At 44.3% G+C, this 16447-nt stretch overlaps 1 protein-coding gene across 2 annotated transcripts in view; it reads right to left on the bottom strand.

Moving 5' to 3' along the window:
* The window catches only part of LOC121378490 (caspase-3-like), a 132991-nt gene that overhangs the window by 24907 nt on the left and 91637 nt on the right, over positions 1 to 16447 (bottom strand). For both annotated transcript variants that reach the window (XM_041506682.1, XM_041506681.1), the window contains exon 3: positions 9169 to 9416. In XM_041506682.1, the coding sequence (XP_041362616.1) occupies positions 9169 to 9416 (248 nt within the window). The remainder of the gene's footprint in view (positions 1 to 9168; positions 9417 to 16447) is intronic.

The following is a 16447-nucleotide window of genomic DNA, read 5'->3' as shown; positions in this document are numbered from 1 at the left end:
TGTTTCAAACAGCAGCTTTAAGGCCCACACATACTGGATGTGGCAGGTGTGTTTCAAACAGCAGCTTTAAGGCCCATACAGACTGGATGTGGCAGGTGTGTTTCAAACAGCAGCTTTAAGGCCCACACAGACTGGATGTGGCAGGTGTGTTTCAAACAGCAGCTTTAAGGCCCACACAGACTGGATGTGGCAGGTGTGTTTCAAACAGCAGCTTTAAGGCCCACACAGACTGGATGTGGCCGGTGTGTTTCAAACAGCAGCTTTAAGGCCCATACAGACTGGATGTGGCCGGTGTGTTTCAAACAGCAGCTTTAAGGCCCATACAGACTGGATGTGGCCGGTGTGTTTCAAACAGCAGCTTTAAGGCCCATACAGACTGGGTGTGGCCGGTGTGTTTCAAACAGCAGCTTTAAGGCCCATACAGACTGGATGTGGCCGGTGTGTTTCAAACAGCAGCTTTAAGGCCCATACAGACTGGATGTGGCCGGTGTGTTTCAAACAGCAGCTTTAAGGCCCATACAGACTGGATGTGGCCGGTGTGTTTCAAACAGCAGCTTTAAGGCCCATACATACTGGATGTGGCCGGTGTGTTTCAAACAGCAGCTTTAAGGCCCATACAGACTGGATGTGGCCGGTGTGTTTCAAACAGCAGCTTTAAGGCCCATACAGACTGGATGTGGCCGGTGTGTTTCAAACAGCAGCTTTAAGGCCCATACAGACTGGATGGGGCAGGTGTGTTTCAAACAGCAGCTTTAAGGCCCATACAGACTGGATGGGGCAGGTGTGTTTCAAACAGCAGCTTTAAGGCCCATACAGACTGGATGTGGCCGGTGTGTTTCAAACAGCAGCTTTAAGGCCCACACATACTGGATGTGGCCGGTGTGTTTCAAACAGCAGCTTTAAGGCCCACACATACTGGATGTGGCCGGTGTGTTTCAAACAGCAGCTTTAAGGCCCACACAGACTGGATGTGGCAGGTGTGTTTCAAACAGCAGCTTTAAGGCCCACACAGACTGGATGTGGCAGGTGTGTTTCAAACAGCAGCTTTAAGGCCCACACAGACTGGATGTGGCAGGTGTGTTTCAAACAGCAGCTTTAAGGCCCACACAGACTGGATGTGGCAGGTGTGTTTCAAACAGCAGCTTTAAGGCCCACACATACTGGATGTGGCAGGTGTGTTTCAAACAGCAGCTTTAAGGCCCACACAGACTGGATGTGGCAGGTGTGTTTCAAACAGCAGCTTTAAGGCCCACACAGACTGGATGTGGCAGGTGTGTTTCAAACAGCAGCTTTAAGGCCCACACAGACTGGATGTGGCAGGTGTGTTTCAAACAGCAGCTTTAAGGCCCACACAGACTGGATGTGGCCGGTGTGTTTCAAACAGCAGCTTTAAGGCCCACACAGACTGGATGTGGCAGGTGTGTTTCAAACAGCAGCTTTAAGGCCCACACATACTGGATGTGGCAGGTGTGTTTCAAACAGCAGCTTTAAGGCCCACACAGACTGGATGTGGCAGGTGTGTTTCAAACAGCAGCTTTAAGGCCCACACATACTGGATGTGGCAGGTGTGTTTCAAACAGCAGCTTTAAGGCCCACACATACTGGATGTGGCAGGTGTGTTTCAAACAGCAGCTTTAAGGCCCACACAGACTGGATGTGGCAGGTGTGTTTCAAACAGCAGCTTTAAGGCCCACACAGACTGGATGTGGCAGGTGTGTTTCAAACAGCAGCTTTAAGGCCCACACAGACTGGATGTGGCAGGTGTGTTTCAAACAGCAGCTTTAAGGCCCACACAGACTGGATGTGGCCGGTGTGTTTCAAACAGCAGCTTTAAGGCCCACACAGACTGGATGTGGCCGGTGTGTTTCAAACAGCAGCTTTAAGGCCCATACAGACTGGATGTGGCCGGTGTGTTTCAAACAGCAGCTTTAAGGCCCATACAGACTGGGTGTGGCCGGTGTGTTTCAAACAGCAGCTTTAAGGCCCATACAGACTGGATGTGGCCGGTGTGTTTCAAACAGCAGCTTTAAGGCCCATACAGACTGGATGTGGCCGGTGTGTTTCAAACAGCAGCTTTAAGGCCCATACAGACTGGATGTGGCCGGTGTGTTTCAAACAGCAGCTTTAAGGCCCATACATACTGGATGTGGCCGGTGTGTTTCAAACAGCAGCTTTAAGGCCCATACAGACTGGATGTGGCCGGTGTGTTTCAAACAGCAGCTTTAAGGCCCATACAGACTGGATGTGGCCGGTGTGTTTCAAACAGCAGCTTTAAGGCCCATACAGACTGGATGTGGCAGGTGTGTTTCAAACAGCAGCTTTAAGGCCCATACAGACTGGATGGGGCAGGTGTGTTTCAAACAGCAGCTTTAAGGCCCATACAGACTGGATGGGGCAGGTGTGTTTCAAACAGCAGCTTTAAGGCCCATACAGACTGGATGTGGCCGGTGTGTTTCAAACAGCAGCTTTAAGGCCCACACATACTGGATGTGGCCGGTGTGTTTCAAACAGCAGCTTTAAGGCCCACACATACTGGATGTGGCCGGTGTGTTTCAAACAGCAGCTTTAAGGCCCACACATACTGGATGTGGCAGGTGTGTTTCAAACAGCAGCTTTAAGGCCCATACAGACTGGATGTGGCAGGTGTGTTTCAAACAGCAGCTTTAAGGCCCATACAGACTGGATGTGGCAGGTGTGTTTCAAACAGCAGCTTTAAGGCCCACACAGACTGGATGTGGCAGGTGTGTTTCAAACAGCAGCTTTAAGGCCCATACAGACTGGATGTGGCAGGTGTGTTTCAAACAGCAGCTTTAAGGCCCACACATACTGGATGTGGCAGGTGTGTTTCAAACAGCAGCTTTAAGGCCCACACAGACTGGATGTGGCAGGTGTGTTTCAAACAGCAGCTTTAAGGCCCACACAGACTGGATGTGGCAGGTGTGTTTCAAACAGCAGCTTTAAGGCCCACACAGACTGGATGTGGCAGGTGTGTTTCAAACAGCAGCTTTAAGGCCCACACAGACTGGATGTGGCCGGTGTGTTTCAAACAGCAGCTTTAAGGCCCATACAGACTGGATGTGGCAGGTGTGTTTCAAACAGCAGCTTTAAGGCCCATACAGACTGGATGTGGCCGGTGTGTTTCAAACAGCAGCTTTAAGGCCCACACATACTGGATGTGGCAGGTGTGTTTCAAACAGCAGCTTTAAGGCCCACACATACTGGATGTGGCAGGTGTGTTTCAAACAGCAGCTTTAAGGCCCATACATACTGGATGTGGCCGGTGTGTTTCAAACAGCAGCTTTAAGGCCCATACATACTGGATGTGGCCGGTGTGTTTCAAACAGCAGCTTTAAGGCCCACACATACTGGATGTGGCCGGTGTGTTTCAAACAGCAGCTTTAAGGCCCACACAGACTGGATGTGGCAGGTGTGTTTCAAACAGCAGCTTTAAGGCCCATACATACTGGATGTGGCCGGTGTGTTTCAAACAGCAGCTTTAAGGCCCATACAGACTGGATGTGGCAGGTGTGTTTCAAACAGCAGCTTTAAGGCCCATACAGACTGGATGTGGCAGGTGTGTTTCAAACAGCAGCTTTAAGGCCCATACAGACTGGATGTGGCCGGTGTGTTTCAAACAGCAGCTTTAAGGCCCATACAGACTGGATGTGGCCGGTGTGTTTCAAACAGCAGCTTTAAGGCCCATACAGACTGGATGTGGCCGGTGTGTTTCAAACAGCAGCTTTAAGGCCCATACAGACTGGATGTGGCCGGTGTGTTTCAAACAGCAGCTTTAAGGCCCATACAGACTGGATGTGGCCGGTGTGTTTCAAACAGCAGCTTTAAGGCCCATACAGACTGGATGTGGCCGGTGTGTTTCAAACAGCAGCTTTAAGGCCCATACAGACTGGATGTGGCAGGTGTGTTTCAAACAGCAGCTTTAAGGCCCATACAGACTGGATGTGGCCGGTGTGTTTCAAACAGCAGCTTTAAGGCCCATACATACTGGATGTGGCCGGTGTGTTTCAAACAGCAGCTTTAAGGCCCATACAGACTGGATGTGGCAGGTGTGTTTCAAACAGCAGCTTTAAGGCCCATACAGACTGGATGTGGCAGGTGTGTTTCAAACAGCAGCTTTAAGGCCCATACAGACTGGATGTGGCAGGTGTGTTTCAAACAGCAGCTTTAAGGCCCATACAGACTGGATGTGGCCGGTGTGTTTCAAACAGCAGCTTTAAGGCCCATACAGACTGGATGTGGCCGGTGTGTTTCAAACAGCAGCTTTAAGGCCCATACAGACTGGATGTGGCCGGTGTGTTTCAAACAGCAGCTTTAAGGCCCATACAGACTGGATGTGGCCGGTGTGTTTCAAACAGCAGCTTTAAGGCCCATACAGACTGGATGTGGCCGGTGTGTTTCAAACAGCAGCTTTAAGGCCCATACAGACTGGATGTGGCCGGTGTGTTTCAAACAGCAGCTTTAAGGCCCATACAGACTGGATGTGGCCGGTGTGTTTCAAACAGCAGCTTTAAGGCCCATACAGACTGGATGTGGCCGGTGTGTTTCAAACAGCAGCTTTAAGGCCCATACAGACTGGATGTGGCCGGTGTGTTTCAAACAGCAGCTTTAAGGCCCACACAGACTGGATGTGGCAGGTGTGTTTCAAACAGCAGCTTTAAGGCCCACACAGACTGGATGTGGCCGGTGTGTTTCAAACAGCAGCTTTAAGGCCCACACAGACTGGATGTGGCCGGTGTGTTTCAAACAGCAGCTTTAAGGCCCACACAGACTGGATGTGGCCGGTGTGTTTCAAACAGCAGCTTTAAGGCCCACACAGACTGGATGTGGCCGGTGTGTTTCAAACAGCAGCTTTAAGGCCCACACAGACTGGATGTGGCCGGTGTGTTTCAAACAGCAGCTTTAAGGCCCACACAGACTGGATGTGGCCGGTGTGTTTCAAACAGCAGCTTTAAGGCCCACACAGACTGGATGTGGCCGGTGTGTTTCAAACAGCAGCTTTAAGGCCCACACAGACTGGATGTGGCCGGTGTGTTTCAAACAGCAGCTTTAAGGCCCACACAGACTGGATGTGGCCGGTGTGTTTCAAACAGCAGCTTTAAGGCCCACACAGACTGGATGTGGCCGGTGTGTTTCAAACAGCAGCTTTAAGGCCCACACAGACTGGATGTGGCCGGTGTGTTTCAAACAGCAGCTTTAAGGCCCACACAGACTGGATGTGGCCGGTGTGTTTCAAACAGCAGCTTTAAGGCCCACACAGACTGGATGTGGCCGGTGTGTTTCAAACAGCAGCTTTAAGGCCCATACAGACTGGATGTGGCCGGTGTGTTTCAAACAGCAGCTTTAAGGCCCAGACATACTGGATGTGGCCGGTGTGTTTCAAACAGCAGCTTTAAGGCCCACACATACTGGATGTGGCCGGTGTGTTTCAAACAGCAGCTTTAAGGCCCACACATACTGGATGTGGCAGGTGTGTTTCAAACAGCAGCTTTAAGGCCCATACAGACTGGATGTGGCCGGTGTGTTTCAAACAGCAGCTTTAAGGCCCATACAGACTGGATGTGGCAGGTGTGTTTCAAACAGCAGCTTTAAGGCCCACACAGACTGGATGTGGCAGGTGTGTTTCAAACAGCAGCTTTAAGGCCCACACAGACTGGATGTGGCAGGTGTGTTTCAAACAGCAGCTTTAAGGCCCATACAGACTGGATGTGGCAGGTGTGTTTCAAACAGCAGCTTTAAGGCCCATACAGACTGGATGTGGCCGGTGTGTTTCAAACAGCAGCTTTAAGGCCCATACAGACTGGATGTGGCCGGTGTGTTTCAAACAGCAGCTTTAAGGCCCATACAGACTGGATGTGGCCGGTGTGTTTCAAACAGCAGCTTTAAGGCCCATACAGACTGGATGTGGCCGGTGTGTTTCAAACAGCAGCTTTAAGGCCCATACAGACTGGATGTGGCCGGTGTGTTTCAAACAGCAGCTTTAAGGCCCATACAGACTGGATGTGGCCGGTGTGTTTCAAACAGCAGCTTTAAGGCCCATACATACTGGATGTGGCCGGTGTGTTTCAAACAGCAGCTTTAAGGCCCATACAGACTGGATGTGGCAGGTGTGTTTCAAACAGCAGCTTTAAGGCCCACACAGACTGGATGGGGCAGGTGTGTTTCAAACAGCAGCTTTAAGGCCCATACAGACTGGATGGGGCAGGTGTGTTTCAAACAGCAGCTTTAAGGCCCATACAGACTGGATGGGGCAGGTGTGTTTCAAACAGCAGCTTTAAGGCCCATACAGACTGGATGTGGCCGGTGTGTTTCAAACAGCAGCTTTAAGGCCCACACAGACTGGATGTGGCCGGTGTGTTTCAAACAGCAGCTTTAAGGCCCACACAGACTGGATGTGGCCGGTGTGTTTCAAACAGCAGCTTTAAGGCCCACACAGACTGGATGGGGCAGGTGTGTTTCAAACAGCAGCTTTAAGGCCCATACAGACTGGATGGGGCAGGTGTGTTTCAAACAGCAGCTTTAAGGCCCATACAGACTGGATGTGGCCGGTGTGTTTCAAACAGCAGCTTTAAGGCCCACACAGACTGGATGTGGCCGGTGTGTTTCAAACAGCAGCTTTAAGGCCCACACAGACTGGATGTGGCAGGTGTGTCCATTTTGATGGTTGCATGAGTCAGGAACTTTGTTTTTGTTTAACACCACCTCTGAGCACCTTGATTTATTAATCATTATGTCAAACATTTCGTAATTCGGACATTATAATCTTAGTGAGGAAAAAGGCTACATTTTTCCATTAGTAGCAAGGGATCTTTTATATGCACTATCCCACAGACAAGATAGCACATACCATGGGCTTTGATATACCAGGCATGGTGCACTAACTGGAACGAGAAATAGCCCAATGGATCCACTGACAGGAATCGATCCCAGACCAACTGTGCATCAAGCGAGGACTGTAGCACTTGGCTACATCCTGCCTCGTACCAGCAAGAGACCCGAGCTGTAAGGTAAATAACGGAGTGCTCACCGTCATACACGAGTGCTGACATCTTGGTGCACGTCACATAGCGCTTCACCTCGGGTACCCGTGTATTATTCTCTATATCTACCAGCAAGAGACCCGACCTGTAAGGTAAATAACGGAGTGCTCACCGTCATACACGAGTGCTGACATCTTGGTGCACGTCACATAGCGCTTCACCTCGGGTACCCGTGTATTATTCTCTATATCTACCAGCAAGAGACCCGACCTGTAAGGTAAATAACCGTGTGCTCACCGTCATACACGAGTGCTGACATCTTGGTGCACGTCACGTAGCGCTTCACCTCGGGTACCCGTGTATTATTCTCTATATCTACCAGCAAGAGACCCGACCTGTAAGGTAAATAACCAAGTGCTCACCGTCATACACGAGTGCTGACATCTTGGTGCACGTCACGTAGCGCTTCACCTCGGGTACCCGTGTATTATTCTCTATATCTACCAGCAAGAGACCCGACCTGTAAGGTAAATAACCAAGTGCTCACCGTCATACACGAGTGCTGACATCTTGGTGCACGTCACATAGCGCTTCACCTCGGGTACCCGTGTATTATTCTCTATATCTACCAGCATGAGACCCGAGCTGTAAGGTAAATAACCAAGTGCTCACCGTCATACACGAGTGCTGACATCTTGGTGCACGTCACGTAGCGCTTCACCTCGGGTACCCGTGTATTATTCTCTTATATCTACCAGCAAGAGACATGAGCTGTAAGTTAAATAACGGAGTGCTCACCGTCATACATGAGCGCTGACATCTTGGTGCACGTCACATAGCGCTTCACCTCGGGTACCCGTGTATTATTCTCTATATCTACCAGCAAGAGACCCGAGCTGTAAGGTAAATAACCGAGTGCTCACCGTCATACACGAGTGCTGACATCTTGGTGCACGTCACATAGCGCTTCACCTCGGGTACCCGTGTATTATTCTCTATATCTACCAGCAAGAGACCCGACCTGTAAGGTAAATAACCGAGTGCTCACCGTCATACACGAGTGCTGACATCTTGGTGCACGTCACATAGCGCTTCACCTCGGGTACCCGTGTATTATTCTCTATATCTACCAGCAAGAGACCCGACCTGTAAGGTAAATAACCAAGTGCTCACCGTCATACACGAGTGCTGACATCTTGGTGCACGTCACATAGCGCTTCACCTCGGGTACCCGTGTATTATTCTCTATATCTACCAGCAAGAGACCCGACCTGTAAGGTAAATAACGGAGTGCTCACCGTCATACACGAGTGCTGACATCTTGGTGCACGTCACGTAGCGCTTCACCTCGGGTACCCGTGTATTATTCTCTATATCTACCAGCAAGAGACCCGACCTGTAAGGTAAATAACCCAGTGCTCACCGTCATACACGAGTGCTGACATCTTGGTGCACATCACGTAGCGCTTCACCTCGGGTACCCGTGTATTATTCTCTATATCTACCAGCAAGAGACCTGAGCTGTAAGGTAAATAACCGAGTGCTCACCGTCATACACGAGTGCTGACATCTTGGTGCACGTCACGTAGTGATTCACCTCGGGTACCCGTGTATTATTCTCTATATCTACCAGCAAGAGACCCGACCTGTAAGGTAAATAACCGAGTGCTCACCGTCATACATGAGCGCTGACATCTTGGTGCACGTCACGTAGTGCTTCACCTCGGGTACCCGTGTATTATTCTCTATATCTACCAGCAAGAGACCCGACCTGTAAGCTAAATAACCGAGTGCTCACCGTCATACATGAGCGCTGACATCTTGGTGCATGTCACGTAGTGCTTCACCTCGGGTACCCGTGTATTATTCTCTATATCTACCAGCAAGAGACCCGAGCTGTAAGGTAAATAACCGAGTGCTCACCGTCATACATGAACGCTGACATCTTGGTGCACGTCACGTAGTGCTTCACCTCGGGTACCCGTGTATTATTCTCTATATCTACCAGCAAGAGACCCGAGCTGTAAGGTAAATAACCGAGTGCTCACCGTCATACATGAGTGCTGACATCTTGGCACGCGTCACATAGTGCTTCACCTCGGGTACCCGTGTATTATTCTCTATATCTACCAGCAAGAGACCTGAGCTGTAAGGTAAATAACTCAGTGCTCACCATCATACATGAGTGCTGACATCTTGGCACGTGTCACGTCATCGTAGCGTTTCACCTCGAAGCCCATGTCCTGGAAGCGCTCCTCCAGCCTCTCTGCGTCCACATCGGTTCCCTCCCGCACCATCTGACCCGTCGAGCTGTCGAAGTTCTTGTTGTTGATGATCAGGAACAGGCCGCGACGCTTGAAGTTGAAGTTGTACTCGTTCGGTTCAGACGGTGCGCCTGGTCGAACATTTTTGGTATCAGCACTGAAAAAGAATGAAAAAAAAGAGATTCATATATCGAGTGATTAAATAGTGACAATGTGTGTATTATAATATATTTATAGGATATTGAATGAGCTTCCATTTTATATCATGTTTACCTCCAGAGTGAAATAATTTTTAATTTGCAATGAGCTTTAGCGAGTGACAATCAAAATTATTTTACATGGGACATAAATATGATTTGAAATAGTAGTGAGTTTGATATCCTATTTGTTACACAAAAAGGTTTAATTTATATCATTGAACTCATTTCACTGACATTCCAGTAAGGTCGTATTGCACCAATCATATCACATTCCACTTTACGTTCTAGTGGGTGGACACAATACAATTTTAACCATAATGATAATAATATGATTTCTTACACTAGACAGAGCATAATGAGAGATTTGTGGTGCAATACGATGACATGAGGGATGCAATATAACTCAGTTGCTGAAGCTGTAGGCCCGAAATGCCTTGGTACAAAGATTATATCTCCTCGCTGAAACCATTCTACAGCTGATTCTTTTTCATAACATGTGCACAGTGAACGCTGTGGAAGGTACTGTCATGTCTGTGGGAAAATGTGTGTATAAAATATCCTTTGCAACTAATGGAAAATGTAACATGTTTCTTCTGTAACTATGTGTCAGAATAATGACCAAATGTTTCCAATAGCCGATGATTAATAAATCAATATGTTTTTGTGGTGTTATTAAACAAAACAAACTTAACTTCACAACCTCTCTGAACTGAAGGCATGAAATAAAGAGTCAACTAAAATATTACATCATACATGTTTACAAGAACTAAGTATACTTTATGGACTTATTATTGTAATCTAATTAACAATAATTACATATCCAACTTCAGTCACAAAACTCAGCTTTATATCATGATTATACAACACACATGAGGTCCCGATGGATCGAACTCACTTTAGAGTACAGCAGGATTCAATTTGATGCTCGTATTGTGCAGACAGCACATGGCGACAAGCAAATCTGATCTGTGTGCATCAGCTGTCACCTACATTAGATTCATAATCCGGAGTAACATGTGTATATAACATCATGAATACGCACCAACGCTGTCAACTGAACTCTGGCTTGCTGTGGTGAAAATTGTCTCAACATACACAATCATGAAGTCAGCTGCAGACAGCACAGGATATTTATCTGTATGTGACATTTCTCACCTCTAGTCAGCTGCAGACAGCACAGAGTATTTATCTGTATGTGACATTTCTCACCTCTAGTCAGCTGCAGACAGCACAGAGTATTTATCTGTATGTGACATTTCTCACCTCTAAATTCAATTTTCACCTCTAAACTCAGTTTTCAAACTAAATGTACTGATGAATCACCAGGGTGAAAGTTAAAGTTAAAGTTTAACAACGCTACTAGAGCACATTGATTAATTAATCATCAGCTGTTGGATGTGAAACATTTGATAATTCTGACCTAGCAGTCATCAGAGGAAAAGGGATGTTTTGTATGCACTTTCCCACAGACAGGAAAGTACATACCACGGCTTTTGATCAGTTGAACAAGAAAACCCCCAATCATTTGAATGAAGGAAATGTTTTATTTATCGACCCATTCAACACATTTTATTTACAGTTATATGGTGTTGGACATATGGTTAAGGACTACACCGATATTGAGAGAGGTAACCTGCTGTCGCCACTTCATGGGCTATGTTTTTCGATTAGCAGCAAGGGATCTTTTATATGCACAATCCCACAGACAGGATAGCACATACCTCGGCCTTTGATGTACCAGTCATGGTGCACTGGCTGGAGCAAGAAATAGCCCAATGGGTCCATTGACGTTGATCAATCCCAAAGCGAGCGTGCATCAAGCAAGCGCTTTGCCACTCAGCTACGTCTCGCCCCTAGTTGAATGAATCCACTGAGGTGGTTCGAACCTGCGATACAAGCACCTCAGGTGAGAGCTCAACCGACTGAGCTAATTGCCACCACTTTATTTACTCTTTTTTGAGAGATGGAATTTATCTCAGTTGATTGGGGATTTCCACTTGCTGAGGGTGAATTCATTCTGTATGAATGGATGGATGGATGGATTGGGGTATGGTTGTTTGGATGGATAGATAAATGGATGGATAAATTGATAAATGGGTGTATGGTTGGATGAATGAATGGATGGATGGATGGGGGTATGGTTGTGTGGATGGATGATGGATGGATGGATGGATGGATGGGTGTATGATTATCAATTTATGAATTGATGGATGATAGTCAATGGATGAATGGATGGATGGATGGGTGTATGGTTTGATGAATGGATGGATGGATGGGTGTATGGTTTTATGAATGAATGGATGAGTGTATGGTTTTATGAATGGATGGATGGATGGGTGTATGGTTTTATGAATGGATGGATGAATGGGGATGGGTGTATGGTTTTATGAATGGATGGATGGGTGTATGGGGACTGGATGGATGCTTGGGTGTATGGTTTTATGAATGGATGGATGGGTGGGTGTATGGTTTTATGGTTGGGTTGTATGATGAATGGATGGATGCTTGGGTGTATGGTTTTATGAATGGATGGATGGATGGGTGTATGGTTTTATGAATGGATGGATGAATGGGGATGGATGAATGGATGTATGGTTTTATGAATGGATGGATGGGTGTATGGTTTTATGACTAGATGGATGCTTGGGTGTATGGTTTTATGAATGGATGGATGGGTGGGTGTATGGTTTTATGAATGGATGGATGGATGGGTGTATGGTTTTATGAATGGATGGATGCTTGGGTGTATGGTTTTATGAATGGATGGATGGATGGGTGTATGGTTTTATGAATGGATGGATGAATGGATGGATGAATGGATGTATGGTTTTATGAATGGATGGATGGGTGTATGGTTTTATGACTGGATGGATGCTTGGGTGTATGGTTTTATGAATGGATGGATGGGTGGGTGTATGGTTTTATGAATGGATGGATGGGTGGGTGTATGGTTTTATGAATGGGTGGGTGGATGGTTTAATGATGGATGGAATGACAGGGTGCATGGTTTTAATGCATGGATGGGTGTATGGTTTTATGAATGCATGGATGGATGGATGGGTGTATGGTTTTATGAATGAATGGATGGATGGATGGGTGTATGGTTTTATGAATGGATGGATAGGTGTATGGTTTTATGAATGGATGGATGGATGGATGGATGGATGGATGGATGGATGGATGGATGGATGGATGGATGGATGGATGGATGGATGGGGTAATGAATGGATGAATGGATGGATGGATGGATGGATGGATGGGTGAATGGATTGGGGTATGGTTGTGTGGATGGATGGATGGATGGATGGGTGTATGAGTGTATGATTGTATGAATGGATGGATGAATGGATAGATGGATGCGGGTATGGTTGTGTGGATGGATGGATGGATGGAGTTATGGATGGATGGATGGATAGATGGGGTATGGTTGTGGATGGATGAATGATGGATGTATGAATGATGGATGTATGGATGGATGGATGGATGGATGGATGGATGGGTGTTTGTGTGAATTGGATAATGACTGGATGGAATGTTTAGAATTATGGGATGCTAGATGGATAGTGAAAGCTGGATGGATTAATCATCAGGGTGAATGGGTGAAGGGTGGACAGATGGATAGATAAACATATATAGACACTACAGTATTCTGTCCACGTCTCCCTGTTAATGACATTATACTCTGGCCATTATACAGAACAATCGGGCGCCAGACAAATATTCACCCTCACACCGATGATGAATTTATTCATATTTTCTCCACTTCACATGTCACAAGGAGTTTTCGTTATGATGTACCTGACACTTAGTGATGTGACTCAAACAACACACAGGCAAATCTCGAGTAGTCTGGTGTAGTACCAGACAAATCGTCATGACATAATTAACACAAACCAGTCTACAGTCATAACAACACACACCAACAAATCTTGAGTAGTCTGGTGTATTAACAGACAACCTGTTGTGATACAATTAACACAAACCAGTCTACAGTCATAACAACACAGACAGACAAATCTCAAGTAGTCTGGTGTATTACCAGACAAACCGTCATGACATAGTTAACACAAACCAGTCTACAGTCATAACAACACAGACAGACAAATCTCGAGTAGTCTGGTGTATTACCAGACAAACCGTCATGACATAGTTAACACAAACCAGTCTACAGTCATAACAACACAGACAGACAAATCTCAAGTAGTCTGGTGTATTACCAGACAAACCGTCATGACATAGTTAACACAAACCAGTCTACAGTCATAACAACACAGACAGACAAATCTCGAGTAGTCTGGTGTATTACCAGACAAACCGTCATGACATAGTTAACACAAACCAGTCTACAGTCATAACAACACAGACAGACAAATCTCGAGTAGTCTGGTGTATTACCAGACAAACCGTCATGACATAGTTAACACAAACCAGTCTACAGTCATAACAACACAGACAGACAAATCTCGAGTAGTCTGGTGTATTACCAGACAAACCGTCGTAATACAATTAACGCAAACCAGTCTACAGTCATAACACAGACAGACAAATCTTGAGTAGTCTGGTGTATTACCAGACAAACCGTCATGATACAATTAACCCGTCTACAGTCATACAGAACCCGTCTACAGTCATGCAGAGCCAGTCTACAAGTTTGAATAATTGCTAGCCAACATTTTGTAGGAAATTAATCATGCTGACTTTCTGCTCTTTTGCTAGTTTTCCTTTATTTTTCACTTGTTTACATGCAGGTACGTTTTTGTGTGACATTTTACAAACCTTTGCACATGCATGCATGGTATTGGGATGTTTTTTTTTTTTGTTTTTTTATTTTTTTTGTTGTTGTTGTTGTTATGTTTTTTTAGGGGAGTGGATGGGTTGCATTTTTGTGCTTTTGTAATATTTGCCAAATGAAATTTCTTTAATAATTTATTTTTCAATTTGCTATTTTTTTTAAATTTGAATAAGATTTCAAAACACATTTCTTTTTGTGAATAAATGGAAATTCTGGAATTTTTTTTTTTAATTTTTTTTGTTTTGGTCTGTATGGTTTGGTTTGGTGTGTGTGTTTTTTTTCTAATTAAAAAATAAAAATAAAATATTAATTAAAAAAATAAAATAAACATACATGTAGCTAGTCAACATCTGGATATGTTTTCTGTTGGGTTTTTTCTTTTCTTTTACAAGTTTTTGCACATTTCTACAATTTATTTGCTGTAAACATTTTGTGTTTGTACGCAAGTTTTACTAGCATATTTTGACATAAATTCTGCATGTTTTTATGTTCATTTATGTTAAGTTTTTGTGTTATGTCATGTTTGCCAAATGATATTTTTTAAATTACATTTTACAACTGTCGTTTTTTTAACTTATATAATTATTTGAAATAAAACTACTTCAAAAGACGTCATATATATGAAGTTATATAAGATATTTTAAAAAGCAGACTGTTCGACAATATCAGAAGCTTATATGTTTCTAGTGACTTAAACCCCACTCTTATATATGATGCTATATAAGATATTTTAAAAAGCAGACTATTCAACAATATCAGAAGCTTATATGTTCCTAGTGACATAAACCCCACTCTTATATTAGATGTTATATAAGATATTTTAAAAAGCAGACTGTTCGACAATATCAGAAGCTTATATGTTTCTAGTGACATAAACCCCACTCTTATATATGATGTTATATAAGATATTTTAAAAAGCAGACTGTTCGACAATATCAGAAGCTTATATGTTCCTAGTGACATAAATCCCACTCTTATATTAGATGTTATATAAGATATTTTAAAAAGCAGACTGTTCGACAATATCAGAAGCTTATATGTTCCTAGTGACATAAACCCCACTCTTATATATGATGTTATATAAGATATTTTAAAAAGCAGACTATTCGACAATATCAGAAGCTTATATGTTCCTAGTGACATAAATCCCACTCTTATATTAGATGTTATATAAGATATTTTAAAAAGCAGACTGTTCGACAATATCAGAAGCTTATATGTTCCTAGTGACATAAATCCCACTCTTATATTAGATGTTATATAAGATATTTTAAAAAGCAGACTGTTCGACAATATCAGAAGCTTATATGTTCCTAGTGACATAAACCCCACTCTTATATTAGATGTTATATAAGATATTTTAAAAAGCAGACTGTTCGACAATATCAGAAGCTTATATGTTCCTAGTGACATAAACCACTCTTATATTAGATGTTATATAAGATATTTTAAAAAGCAGACTGTTCGACAATATCAGAAGCTTATATGTTCCTAGTGACATAAACCCCACTCTTATATTAGATGTTATATAAGATATTTTAAAAAGCAGACTATTCGACAATATCAGAAGCTTTATATGTTTCTAGTGACATAAACCCCACTGTTATGTTAGATGTAATTTTGTGCTAAATGTTTCAGTGTGCACGGACCTTTAATATTTATTTCTCCCTTGACACAGACAAGTTACGTTCCAGGACACAGACAGCAATATTCCTCTATGTCATTTAAGTCCAGGAATAGGAACTAAATGAACCGAACCAGACTTCTGAAAGATGGTTAAAAGAAGTGGAGTTTTTTAATGTCCGAGATGCTGACTGAGACAGGACCACTGGCTGTCTGGTTCTCTCTCCTCACAACTTGATTAGGTAACGGTGGATCAAAAACATTTCTACACCAAATAGTTTCAACTGAATTTTCTCTTTCAGTGTTGTGTTAAGGAAAAATAAAATATATTTCTATCAAAGGGAGTTTTATGCAAATATTTGTACAGCAAGTCTGAGCAAATGGACTGAAATTGCTGAATAAATGCTGTAAGTGATAAATTGGAGTGATCTTGGTGTAGTTTCATTAGTTTTGTTGACATGGTAATCAACAGCTGGATGGAGGCAGGTCAACAACAGAAGGTTGTGTATGTTATCTCTAGCACTAATGATTTTCTCAGTGGTCCAACACCATGTCTTGACCAGTCAATTAAAT

This window comes from Gigantopelta aegis, chromosome 8, assembly GCF_016097555.1.
Source record: "Gigantopelta aegis isolate Gae_Host chromosome 8, Gae_host_genome, whole genome shotgun sequence".
NCBI lineage: Eukaryota > Metazoa > Mollusca > Gastropoda > Neomphalida > Peltospiridae > Gigantopelta > Gigantopelta aegis.
Note: the sequence above shows the minus strand (reverse complement) of the source record. Positions and strands in the feature narration are given on the sequence as shown.